Source organism: Phyllopteryx taeniolatus, chromosome 4 (assembly GCF_024500385.1).
Source record: "Phyllopteryx taeniolatus isolate TA_2022b chromosome 4, UOR_Ptae_1.2, whole genome shotgun sequence".
NCBI lineage: Eukaryota > Metazoa > Chordata > Actinopteri > Syngnathiformes > Syngnathidae > Phyllopteryx > Phyllopteryx taeniolatus.
Window position 1 is genome coordinate 26,781,253 of NC_084505.1, and position 13,317 is coordinate 26,794,569.

General features: G+C 47.3%; 1 protein-coding gene across 9 annotated transcripts in view; it reads left to right on the plus strand.

The window, feature by feature from the left end:
* The window catches only part of LOC133476939 (echinoderm microtubule-associated protein-like 6), a 56,043-nt gene that overhangs the window by 7,520 nt on the left and 35,206 nt on the right, over nt 1–13,317 (plus strand). For all 9 annotated transcript variants that reach the window (XR_009788180.1, XM_061771006.1, XM_061771007.1 and 6 more), the window contains 17 exons: nt 60–227; nt 2,217–2,323; nt 2,399–2,499; nt 3,416–3,602; nt 3,680–3,785; nt 3,873–3,966; nt 4,039–4,139; nt 6,485–6,687; nt 8,114–8,225; nt 8,301–8,428; nt 8,523–8,664; nt 8,733–8,885; nt 8,950–9,081; nt 9,155–9,243; nt 11,019–11,186; nt 11,254–11,455; nt 13,093–13,219. Coding sequence is in view for 8 of the 9 variants with exons in the window: in XM_061771006.1 (XP_061626990.1) it covers nt 60–227; nt 2,217–2,323; nt 2,399–2,499; nt 3,416–3,602; nt 3,680–3,785; nt 3,873–3,966; nt 4,039–4,139; nt 6,485–6,687; nt 8,114–8,225; nt 8,301–8,428; nt 8,523–8,664; nt 8,733–8,885; nt 8,950–9,081; nt 9,155–9,243; nt 11,019–11,186; nt 11,254–11,455; nt 13,093–13,219 (2,320 nt within the window). In the remaining variant the exon portion in view is untranslated. The remainder of the gene's footprint in view (nt 1–59; nt 228–2,216; nt 2,324–2,398; nt 2,500–3,415; nt 3,603–3,679; nt 3,786–3,872; nt 3,967–4,038; nt 4,140–6,484; nt 6,688–8,113; nt 8,226–8,300; nt 8,429–8,522; nt 8,665–8,732; nt 8,886–8,949; nt 9,082–9,154; nt 9,244–11,018; nt 11,187–11,253; nt 11,456–13,092; nt 13,220–13,317) is intronic.

A 13,317-nucleotide genomic window follows, 5' to 3' on the forward strand; every position in this document is an offset into this window, starting at 1 on the left:
ACCGCACGAACCAGATTTGAGCGCTTCCTGCAGTCCTCCTCGCTTCTTCCGTTCCGCAGGCGCCAAATTCAAGAAGTACATCGGACATTCTGCCCACGTCACCGACGTCCGCTGGTCCAGCGACCTCCAGTGGTTGGTCAGTACCGGGGGTGCGGACCACGCTGTCTTCCAGTGGCGCTTCTTGCCCGACGGCGTCATGAACGGGGTCCTGGAGCCCCTCCTCCAAGGTCAAAGACTTCTTTTAGCCTTCAAGTCAGTCACCTGGCGCAAGTTAGGATCAGTACAGCGAATGTTCGGTGAAAATCTTTGCTGTAGAGCCGTGATTCCCAACCGGTGTGCCGTGCGAGCTCCTCAGTTGCAATGTTGCCACAGTTACCTTGAAAAAGCATTCGCTTAACCGTACCCATTACTTGGTAATGTACGCCACACAAATTACACAACGATGCAGTTGAAGCCACTTGAAATGAGCAACTTAGTGCACACTTGACATGCCAACACAGTACAGGAAGTAACTAAACGTATACAAGCACACCATTCTCAGTACACTTCTCAAAAGACTCTTAACTGATAGATAGATGGATGCCGACGGTGGTCCATGAAGGCAACTCGAGAGGTGTACGTAAACGTGAAAAGCGAGTGCCGCTTTGATATGGAGGGCATACAAGCACACACACACACACCATTGCGAGAACAGGTGACAAGATTACGCAACTGTTTAACGAGCAAAGCTGTGTGCGATTGACGGGGGGGGGGGGGGGGGGAGCACTTACTACGTGACGTCAGCCGTGCAAGCGCGTTCAACCGGCTCGCAGTCCGGAATCCAGACCGATTTGAAAGTTCTCACTTTTCATTGGAAATATTATTTAAGATAAGTATCGGTCAGTCCTTAACCTCCATGACCGATTTATGACCGCGCACTTCGGTATGAATAATTAACGCAAAATGCATTGCGCACCCAACACGCCAGTAAAACTGTATTTTTAAGGTGTAAATAAAAAAGTAACAACAATCAAATACACTTTTTACAAAGGAAAATAACAAAAATAGTGTGGCGATAATGAACTCGTTCATTGTCGACTCAACAATCAGCTCCCAATCGCTTTCTTCTGCTTATTGACAAATCTGCAGGTTTTCGGGTCACCAGCCCAAAATCAGTACTTGGTGAGAGATACTGACTCAAAAGTAACTGTAGTCTGATTACTCTCCCGGTCAAGTAGCGCGTTACTTTGCTCGTTACCCAAAATGGCCGGATTTTGGAGCATCAGTTCAGTTGCGATGTGGGAAATTATTCAATTTGACTTAATTGGTCAGAATATGGCGGTGCGGTGGGCGGCTGGTTAGAGCGTCTGCCTCACAGTTTTGAGGTCCGGGTTCAATCGCCGACTCCGCCTGTGTGGAGTTTGCATGTTCTCCCCGTGCCTGCGTGGCTTTTCTCCAGGCACTCCGCTTTCCTCCCACATCCCAAAAACATGCATGGTAGGTTGATTGAAGACTCTAAATTGCCCGTAGGTGTGAATTTGATTGCGAATGGTTGTTTGTTTCAATGTGCCCTGCGATTGGCTGGCAACCGGTTCGGGGTGTACGCCGCCTCCTGCCCGATGACAGCTGGGATGGGCGCCAGCACTCCCGCGACCCGCGTGAGGAGAAGCGGCTCACAAAATGGATGGATGGATGATCAGAATATTATTTATTTACAATAAAAAATTACCTTTATTCATGCTCTACTTTTAGATGGGAGAAGTCCATACTGGAATTTACTTGTGTGTCCACTTTTTCTGACATTTTTGTTTGGTGGTATGCCGTGAGATTTTCTGATTGTAAAATATGTGCCTTGGCTCAATAAAGGTTGGGAATCACTGCTCAAGGTAAAAAAAACAAAAAAAAAAAACATTAGTATTTAGTTTAACCCTTCCCACACACATTTAAAACATTTAAACTCATTAAAAGTCACTTGAACTTCTATAAAGACACGTTTGAAATGGGAAACTATTGTATAACATCAATTAGAGGAAACAAAAAGAAGACTCTCTAGCTCGCACAGTTCACTAGCTAAAAAAATCTGAACTATAGCGCAAGTGGCGCCAAAGATGAACCGCAATGTAGCGCTGGTTCACTGTACCTCAAAAGGTCGGGTCGTGTCGTTTGGATCAGTTTGAAGGTTGTCCGAGTTTGAATACGTACATCTAAAAGTTGGCGTGATCCGGTGTCGGTCTTAGAAGGCTACGCGGACTCGAACAGCGGCGACTCCGACTCAGACGTATCCGATGTCCCCGAGATCGACTCGGACATCGAACAGGAATCTCAGCACAACTACGAACGTCAGGTGACCGGAAGCGACGGTAACGTTCCGGCCGGAAAGTTTCGTCCTTACGTTTGACCGAAGCGTTTGCGTCCGCAGGTTTACAAGGACGACCTGCCGCAGCTACGGAGGAAGCTGATTGGTTCCCTGAAGAGGCAGAAAGCTCCTGAGGAGGGGCTTCGTCTGCAGTTTGTTCACGGGTAAAATCACAATTCTAATCATCGTTTGACGATCTGATGGAGGGTCCGACATTGCGCCTTTCTGAGCGGTTGACCTGCCAGAACCGGTACCGGCCCTGCATGTTCATAGTATAATACGATATGATTTAGCTTCTCTAAAGTGTGCGCAGTGCGCTAAAATGGCTTGATCGAGTCACGTAAGTAGATACATCGCCAAATATTCTGGGTAAATGTGTTGATTTCATCCTATTTGTTTGTGAAATTTCTACCGGCCCTGTTGTGAGGTACGTGTTGGCCCAACGCAGTGTCATACTGGTGCGGGGCCATCGGTCCACCGTTAGCGTCGTACCTTGGTGTGTACCCGAGTCTGTTTCGATAACTTGGCACAACGAAAAATGTTTTGTTTTTCAAACTCAGACCTAGCTAGCTAGCTTTGGCTTGGACTTTGATTCTATCAAATCAACATCTATGCTAGCATGAACGAAGGCGAACCCCCCGCCATAGAGTTAAGTTCATTTCCTTTGCCCTGTCGTGGAACATGCTTACTCTGTTCCTTTTAAGGGAACGTCCAGAAGTTCAGTAAAAGGATGCGGCTGTGCCTCAGTTGGTAGAGCGGGTAGTCTAGTGATGGAAGGGTCACGGGTTCGAGTCCCGGCCCTGACTGTCTGTGTGTCGAAATGTCCTTGGCGAGACACTGAACCCTAATTTGCTTCCAGTGGGCCTGGCAGCGCCTTGCATGGCAGCAGCTGCCCATTGGTGTATGAATGGGCGAATGTGAGGCTTTGTTAAGCGCTTTGGGCACTGTGATGGTGTCGCTAAAGCGCTACATACTGCAAGTATATACGTAGTATCTTATTGATTTTTACACGACACTGACAGTACGGTTACTTTCTACCACTGGTCATCAGACCTTTGTTTTGTGGCGCACTCGCTGCAGGTACCGAGGCTTCGACTGCCGTAACAACCTGTTCTACAGTCAGACGGGCGAGGTGGTCTACCACGTGGCCGCTGTGGCGGTGGTCTACAACCGGCTGCAGCACACTCAGAGGTTCTACCAGGGTCACGACGACGACATCCTCAGCCTCACCGTGCACCCCCTCAAAGACTACGCCGCCACCGCGCAGGTACGTCGGTCGGTACTGGGGCCGCTCCTTAGTTCTAGACGGGCGCCTCGTCTCTGATCGGCCGCGGGTGTGCTCAGGTGGGTCGAGACCCAGCCGTCCACGTGTGGGAGATCCTGACTCTGAAATGTCTGTCGCTGCTCCGAGGTCACCACAGCACCGGCGTGTGTGCGCTGGACTTCACAGGTAATTTCACGCCAGTAGCGTTGGATTAGCACGTTAGCGCTGAGTCCTCTTGCATTATGGCTGCTCCTCGATGTTCGGTGCTCCTAGCTGACGGGAAGAGTTTGGTGTCAATCGGAATGGACGACTTCCACTCGGTGGTCATCTGGGACTGGAAGAAAGGCGAGCGACTGGCCAAAAGCAGGTAGACGCCCCGAGGGCGCGTGGGAATAAAATGACCTCGGTTTGCCCTTGACTCGCTCTGGTCCTTGTGCAGGGGTCACAAGGACAAAGTGTTTGTGGTGAAGAGTAATCCCTTCCGGATGGACAAGCTGGTCACGCTGGGGATGAAACACATCAAGTTCTGGCAACACACAGGTAGCATTGCCAGCGTAAACACCGTTAAGGCCTTTTCACACCGCGCTCGGCAACGTGCAAGCCGCCGTCGACCTTTCCGTTCGTTGCGTATGCGCTGAGGGGGCGGGCCCACGGAATGGGTGTCTTGGCGCCAGTGGCGGTTCAGCTCTAAAATTGTTACCGACTTGTCCACATCATATATATCCATTCTGTTGGAAAATGCATCTACCGAGTGAGACGTCTCTGCGGGGGGCTTTCAAAGTGCTCCGTGCTCAGCATGAAATACAGCTCCAAGCGCTCTTTGTGGAACTGGAGCTCATCAACGAGTTTCAACTCCTGTCGTGACTTTAGTAAGGGATGCGCCAGTTCCTGTTGTTTTCCTCCTGCTTAAAATACGCACAACCAGGGCTTTTCTTTTGCAACATTGACAAATAAAGTCGTTTTGAAGAGTTGCGGTCTCCCCAGCGGGGAAAGCCTCCCGACTTCCTTGAAGGCTGCTACGTCGTCCTTTCACACTGAGCGAGTGCGCTGTGAAAAGCCCTCTTGTAGAGCCCCTGGACATTTGCAACCGAGATCCCCATGCTGCGGTGCCTTGAGATATGAGTTGAATTTGCTCGTAACGCAAAACGCTCACATCTCAAATCATCTTTTCCAATTGAAATGAATTTGAAAATGTCCTGCCTCCACCCACAAAAAACGGAATGTTTTGATTTTGGTTTGTTTGAATAAGGAAAAATAGTACTCTCTAATATTGTACTTCCTAAAAACATAATTGACGAGAATGTAAAGCATGAAACAGTTTGTGTGTCAGGATGTATTGCTGCAATCCAAATCAGTGGGCCGCTCCTTCTGCTGTGCCCGCCTTGGCCAGTGGGTGGCAGTACTCAATAAATTAGAATATGGTCGAAAGGTTCCATTATTTCATGACTCTTACATGATAGAGACTCATTTTCAGTGGACAAATTCCTGCCTAATTTCTACATTAAAAATCATTTTCATTGTTTCTGATGTAATGGTCTACTTTCAAAAGATTGGTTAATTTTGTATGCTGTAAGCTCTCATCATGAGTTTCACTTTTTGAATCGAACTGCCTAACTAAATGAAGCTTTTGAATCTATTCTTATTTCTTGAGATGTACCTGTATCATGCAGTCACCCAGACACAAACGAAGAAGAATAGACCTCTTCTTCTACTGTATTACGACACAGTAACTTGCTGTAATATAAGTAATTATTTCTACAGGATAACGAATATATGCCTGTGAGTATTGTTACATTGCCCGTTTACTTGTGCCGCCATTTGTGTTCAAATAGGCGTTGTAAATTTGCAACTATCAATGCTAACCGTAAGGATGTCAATGGCATTTACAATTCATGTTAGCATTAAGCTAGCGGGCTGTTCTAAAGCCAACATAGTTTGCTTGTTTTAACTACACGAGGTTCCATTGCCTTTGTTTTGGGTTTAGTTTTCGAGTAAACTTCAACTGGGAGTGCCATTAAACAGCTTGAAACCTAATTTTTGATGAAATGTTGACTTTTCGCCAAACTGCTCATTTCATGTGAAGTGAGTTTTTTTAACAACGTCGAAATTTTTTCCGTCCTCTGATTGGTTGGTCAGAGCAAGCCAAATTGGACGAGCAAAACGCGCCTGTAGAGATGAGAACGCGTGAATGTATTTAATTAGAGGTGCAACCATTAATCGATTAATGGACATCAAATTAATGGACAACTATTTTGGTCATTGATGAACCCTTGATGGACATTGTTTAATTTAAAATTATCCATATCTTTGGAATTTCAGTCTCTCAACAGAAAATATTTTCCGATTTCAGTCGTCCTCCATGTTTACAGACGGATTATCTTTGTGTTGAATCCAAATAAGACATTTGATTTAGAAAACAATCATCAACTTTTTTCCAACTTTCTGATGGCTGTTATGGACCAAGACAGGAACTGATTCATCATCAATTTATGTTATGTTTTCTGCACTGTCGTTTTGAAATCATGTCTCGTTTTTGAATAAAGCGGTGGAAATTGAAAAACATTTTTTTTTCATCCGATTGTTCGCAGAAAAAAAAATCAACAGATTAATCCGATTAATTAAATAATTGTTAGTTGCAGCCCTACGTTTAAAAATCAGCATCTCTGGTGAATATGACGCATTTTATTGAAATGTTTGATGTTTTGGTCACGTTATTAACTCAATAATGATTGTGGCGTGAATTGCGTGCTACTCTGTTGCAATTTTTGTGGAACCTAGCGCCAAACCAACATCAACAATTGCGGCGCGGTTACTTAGCTTTTTTTTTTTTTTTTTTGGAAGCGCTCAGCAAACATATTCAGTCAGCTTGTTTTCTTCCCGACCAGGTGGCGGTCTGACGTTCAAACGTGGAATCTTCGGGAACCAGGGCAAGCAGGAGACCATGATGTCGGCGTGTTACGGCCGCTCCGAGGACTCGGTGTTCTCCGGGGCCACCAACGGAGACGTTTACGTTTGGAGAGAAACCACGCTCGTCAAGACCGTCAAGGCCCACGACGGGCCCGTGTTCGCCATGTGCTCGCTGGACAAGGTCTCGTCTGGACTGCGTCCTGGTTGATTTAAGGAAAGACATTTGAGCATTTTTTCCGTAAGGGCTGAAGGTCCTTGTACTAGTACGCTCTTTAGGCTTCTTTATACTCCTGCGCCCGCATTGCATCACGTGACCGAGGTGGCCACTACGCGACACTCGACGCGCACACGGCACAAATTGTCGCCGCGCGCAGAATGCCGCGGAGATCATCTCTTGTGATTGGTCCGTTTTAGTCACATGCTGTGATGACGTACTCAGCTTTCCCCTTGGTTCCTCACATAGCACCTATGCCGATTTTGCAATATAATTCAACGCATCATCTGGTCATCTAGGTCCATTTGTTCTAGAAGGCGGCGTTCCACATTCGTCATTGTCGTTGCCTTGTTCCTTGTTACGGAAAGCAAAGTAAAAACGGCTACCGGAATTGGCCCTAAAATGTAGAGGAAACGCCACCCTGTGGTGTCCTCGCCAATACCAGCCGTAGCGACACCCCCGACTTGGAGGGGAACTGCAGCACATTTTCAAAACAACGCGTGTGGCTTGCGCTCGAGTATAAAGGCAAACTGCGTGTGGACTAGTCGCAGTGACGTCAGCGCGGTTGCCGCCCGCGCGAGTATAAAGAAGCTGTTTGTCCCCACTAGGAATACAATTCAGGGCTATTACGCAATTCAACCTTACGAGTAAACTACTGTGCTGTACTAGTAACACTACTATCCCCAACTAGTATGCTAGAATGAACGGAGAGTTAAGGACACCTTGCACCGTTTTGTAACTTTGTTTTACGTATGACAAGAAAGAAGCCCCCATCGAAAACTCCACAACACGAACATACCCGATGAGAATCTAAATTGAGTCAGACGCAACCATTACCACGTTCTCACGTTGAGACAGAGGGAAACATAAAACCTTCGCTTGGTTTGCGCTCAATGACCTAAAAGGGGGGACTATATGGTTGAGGGAATATACGGCAGAACGAACTCATGTGAACGGATAGAGAGAGAGAGAGAGAACATTTTGATCGTCAGGTGGGGTTGACCTTGCTGTACCAAAACACGTTTACTCAGTGAGCTTACTGTTGAAGGGAATTATTTTGATTGTCCACGAGCTTCCAAGAATAGGCGGGGTTACCTGGGAAATGCTGCTGACTATGTCTCAGGCAGGTGTCACGCACTAGTAGCCTCCTGGACACTACTAGTAGCACCAAAATGCCCACTGGTATGCCAAAGTTGCTCCGAAGTGTCATCCAGTCGTGGAGAAAACTTTACTAGTAAGACATAGTGAGTGACTAGTGTGGACGAAGAGCGGACTAGTACATGGGCAATCGAGAGCTGTATTGGGATATGGAAGGAATGCAGAAAGGGCTTTCCAAACAGACGTGCCTTGTGGCGTGCGGCTTCCGACAGTGCTCGTTGCCTCGACTCTCCAGGGTTTCGTGACGGGCGGAAAGGACGGCGTGGTGGAACTCTGGGACGACGCCTTCGAAAGATGTCTGAAGACCTACGCCATCAAGAGGGCGCTTCTGTCCCCCTCGTCCAAAGGTGGTGACGCGCCGCCGCCAACTACGGCGGTCTGAGCGCTCGCCTGACCTCTCTGCTGCATCATCTCCTCTTCAGGGCTGCTGCTGGAAGACAACCCGTCCGTTCGAGCCATCGCGCTGGGACACGGGCATATTCTCGTAGGCACCAAGAACGGAGAAATTCTGGAGATTGACAAGAGCGGACCCATGACGCTGCTGGTCCAGGTCAGACCGATCAGCTCACACTTGAGACTTGAACGTCCCAGTTCAAGACCCGAGACCTGGACTCAAATTGTCAATCAGGATGTGTTGTGTTTAGGGTCACATGGAGGGCGAGGTTTGGGGTTTGGCCACCCACCCTCTGCTTCCCGTCTGCGCCACCGTGGGCGACGACAAAACTCTGAGAATGTGGGAACTGTCGGCCAATCACAGGATGGTCGCCGTGCGCAAGCTGAAGAAAGGTTCGCCTGACGCCAACCTGGCAGCCGCGGGAGCCTGAATAGAACTTGTGTTGGTGTTTGTGTGTCAGGCGGGCGGTGTTGCGCCTTCTCTCCCGACGGCAAAGCTCTGGCGGTGGGTCTGAACGACGGAAGCTTCCTGGTGGTCAACGCCGACACCCTGGAGGACATGGTGACCTTCCACCACCGCAGGGAGCTCATCTCCGACATCCGCTTCTCCCAAGGTACCCGAAGTGGGCACTTTGGGGGGCAGGCGGGCCGCAGGAAGTAAACGATGGCGCGTTGCAGACGCGGGGAAGTACCTGGCCGTGGCTTCCCACGATTCCTTCGTGGACATCTACAACGTGCTGACCAGCAAGAGAGTGGGCATCTGTAAAGGAGCCGCAAGCTTCATCACTCACGTGGACTGGGACTCCAGAGGTGAGCCTGAAACACTATGAAAAGGCGTCGCTGGCTTCTTTTCAGACTGGACTTCCTGTTGTTGTCCTCGCAGGAAAACTTCTGCAAGTCAACACGGGAAGCAAAGAGCAACTTTTCTTTGAGGCTCCTCGAGGACGCAAGCACAACATCTGCGGGACCGAGGTCGGTGGGCGCTCGTTTTATTTTCTTCATGTCAGGGAAGCGCGACGGGGTCCGCGAGCTGTAGCAAAAAAATTATTAATCAATGATGACGTATCATTTCAAAACGGGCATACCCAAAGGAATGGCCCAAGTCCTTTTTTGACCAAAATGATGATTTTTATTTTTTTTTTTCTTTATTTTGCCAGCCACCTCGGCTAAAATGGCCCGGATCCTCAGTTGAACAGAGCATTCAGTTATATCTCTGATTGATGTGATATTTTCAGTATTTGCTTCAATGTCACAGGAAAATTGTGAACCCTTCAATAGGCAGGAGACAGGACAAGAAAAAGGAGCGCTACAGTTGAATAAAAACTTGCATGCATGGAGACAGTTCGTTACAAGCAGGTTGGCAGCTGCTAAGAAGTGCCCAACTATATTATATCAGAATCAGAATCATGTTTACTTGCCAAGTATGTCCAAAAAACACACAAGGAATTTGTCTCCGGTAGTTGGAGCCGCTCTAGTATGACAACAGACAGTCTATTGACAGAGAACACTTTGGAGACAGAAAGACATTGACAAAAACAAAAAACAGTCACTGAGCAGTAAAGGGTTGCTAGTTATCTGGTAATGCCGGTACATTTATTTTATTTTTTTTTGACAATTGTGCAAAAAGATCCAGAGTCCTCTAGCACTTAGAGCAGTTTGATTGACTAATATTGCAATAGTCCGGTGCAATGACCATTGTGCAAATGGCGCCGAGACTTCAAGGAGTGTATGCGGTTTCAAGTGACGAGTAGCGCGATAATCTGGGACAATGTTGATTGTGCAAATGTTGCAGATACTCCTCAATCAGTGTGGAAATGAAGGAGATGCTACTCTGGCATGAGTGGCCAGTATTGGTCAACAACAGATATGCAAATAGTGCAGCATGGCGAGACAACTACAGTGAGTGCACGAGTAATATATAATTGGCCCCACAGAAATGTGACAACAAACTCAAGACAAAAAATTGGCAGCATGTTGCAATGGAATTGTAGATTAGGTGTTTAAGAAGTTGATTGCAAGAGGGAAGAAGCTGTTGGAATGTCTGCTAGTTCTAGTTTGCATTGATAGGCAGCGCCTACCTGAGGGAAGGAGCCGGAAGAGCCGGTGACCGGGATGCGGAGGGTCCGAGAGGATTCTGCACACTCTTGTCTTAGTTCTGGCAGCGTGCAAGTCCTCAAGGGTGGGTAGGGGGGTACCGACAATCCTTTCAGCAGTTTTGATTGTGGATTATTTGCTGTATCGCGGGATTTTGTGGTGATTGTTTTTCCACACCGACTGTTACTGCTGACTCATAAGAAATAATAAGGAATAAGCGCAAACCTAAGCCTAACCGTAAAAGACAGAGAACAGGGAAAGCGAGGGAGGATGGAAAAGAGTTATTGGTGGTCTTTCAATCGCTTTATTGAACAAACACAAACAAAATACAGTAAACAAGCACATTCTTATCTGACCTGCCGATGGCCCGGTCACTCTTCACGCACAGCGGCTAACGCTTTAGCCAGTTAACAGCCGACCAACGGTACAGCCTGATTTGGTGTCTTCCACATCACTCAACAGGGCAGGCCCGCTTTTTAAAGGCACACACACATTCAACATCAGATACTACAGTGTAGAACTCGAAGATGTGACCCCAAGTGGACAAAGAAATACCTGCACCTCACATGCATATATTGTATGATGATATTACATAGGGTTGTCACTATCGAATATTTGGCTTAAACGTTTTCCCTTTGAACCGGTCTTTGCAGTTGGACAAGCTGGACTGGGCTACCTGGACTTCAGTTCTGGGTCCGAGCTGCGAGGGAATATGGCCGACGTTCGGCTTTGTCAACACGGCGTCGCTCAGCAAAGACGGAAAACTGCTGGCCAGCGGGGACGACTTCGGCTTCCTGAAACTCTTCAGCTTCCCGTGCAGGGTGAGGCCCAGACGGAGCCCGTTTTTCAGCTTGCCCTTTGACCTCGGTGCCTCTTCTCCGCCATCAGGGTCAGTTCGCCAAGTTTAAGAAGTATGTGGGTCACAGCATCAATGTGACCAACGTCCGCTGGTCCAATGACGACGCGCTGCTGCTGTCGGTGGGCGGGGCCGACACGGCGCTCATGATTTGGACAAGGGAGCCTCCGGGTCACAATGAGAACAAAGTCGTCGACAGCGAAGAGTCCGACGACGACACCGAGGAAGACGGAGGTACTGTGTACCGTACATCCAGTGTGGCACAAAAGACATTTTTGTAAATATTTGATTCTATCTTTTTGCGGGACAACACTGAGGAAACGACACTTTGCTGCAATATAAAGTAGGGTTTACACGATCAGGATTTTTGGGGCCGATTACCGATCAGCGAGTTTAAAAAAACGATATCCGATCACAAGATGGAGCAATGTGTCTTTTTAAATGACTTGTTCATTTACTGTATATACTTTTGTACTGTATACTGAGTATCTTCAAAAGTATTCTATAGTCAGGTCATGTATTCTAATCAGTCAGGTCAAACCAACATTACAACATGATAGAAATAATGGCTGCTAACTTACTGTAATCAAATTCCTTTATTGTAATTAAATGACTTCACACACACCGAAACTTTAGAGCATGATTCAACATAATGCCAGTATGTTTACGTACAACCGTTCGTGCTAGCACTAGCTTGCTAGGCTACATAACGTTTTGTTGCCTATCGTATTAAAAGTACGTGAACGTACCTCAAGCAATCCTTGAATTAAAGTCCTCTCCCGAGCACCGGTGACCATCACGACACATTTTTCCCCATTTCCTTCTTATATTACACACGACGCGATCCATTGTTGTTGATCAGAATCAGAATCATCTTTATTTGCCAAATATCTCCAAAAAACACACAAGGAATTTGTCTCTTTCAAACCTGGATCGATTGATCTTGTAGTTTTTGTCCTGCTTTTTCAAAGAACTTTCAAATTGGCAGAAATATTTTCCCAATATTTCCCTAAACACGTATCTTGGGTGGCCACGCCCACTCCTTGCCACCCCTTGTCTCCGCCCCTGCATGTAAACTCAATCTGATCCGGAGACTACAAGATCAGGATTACAGAATCCAGATTTGAGGTCTTTGAGTAGGGCGACTACCAGGATTCATCCCACTTGTAATTTTCCCCGTCACCTGTTTAATTTTTATCCTGCTATTCTTCAAGTTGCCTTCAGCACAACATTATATTATTAGCAGGGGTGGACTGGGACAAAAAAATCGGCCCTGGCATTTTTGGCTTACACCGACCCCTCATAATCAGCGGAGCACTACCGACTAGTCATTTATGTATGTGAATAAAACAAAGCTTTTCTTCAATCAAAAAAGAATAACATGTCCAAGTTATGCCCAACGTGTCAAAATTCTGTGCGGCCACCATTATTTATTATGAAATTGACCAGTGTAACCCTCTTCCACACCTCCACCTTCCGTTTCAGGATGCCCCCACAGATGCTCAATAGCGTTTTCGTTTAGGTTTGGAGACACGCTCGGCCAGCCCGTCACCTTTACGTTCAGCGTCTTTTGCGAGGCGGTGGTCGTCTCAGAGGTGTTTTTGGGGTCCTCGTCCTGTTGGAATATTGTTTCCGAAGGGAGGGGAGGGGTCACGCTCTGCTCCGGTTTGTCAAAATACAGATTGCATTCAGGGTTCCCTCAATGACCCGAACAACACTCCCACCAGTATGCTTGACTGCAGGGTAATTGCTTCAACGTTCAAATCTGTGAGAGTGGTACCCTCTTTTCTGTAAGGTACAGTACATATACAGTATTATGCAGCAGAATTCCATTATTCCGCTGAAGTCCAAATTTCCTGTGTTGTCATCAGGCTATGACAGCGATGTGGCTCGGGAGAAGGCCGTGGACTACGTGACCAAGGTCTACTCGGCCAGCATCAGGAAGATGACGGGAACCAAACCTCACCTGCAGCACAAGGAACTTCCTGTGGAAGAGAGGTAACTGCACGCGCTTCTCATTGGTTGCTTGGCCAACTATTAAGCAAAGCAAATGTATTTATATATTGCATTTCATACACAAGGTAACTCAACGTGCT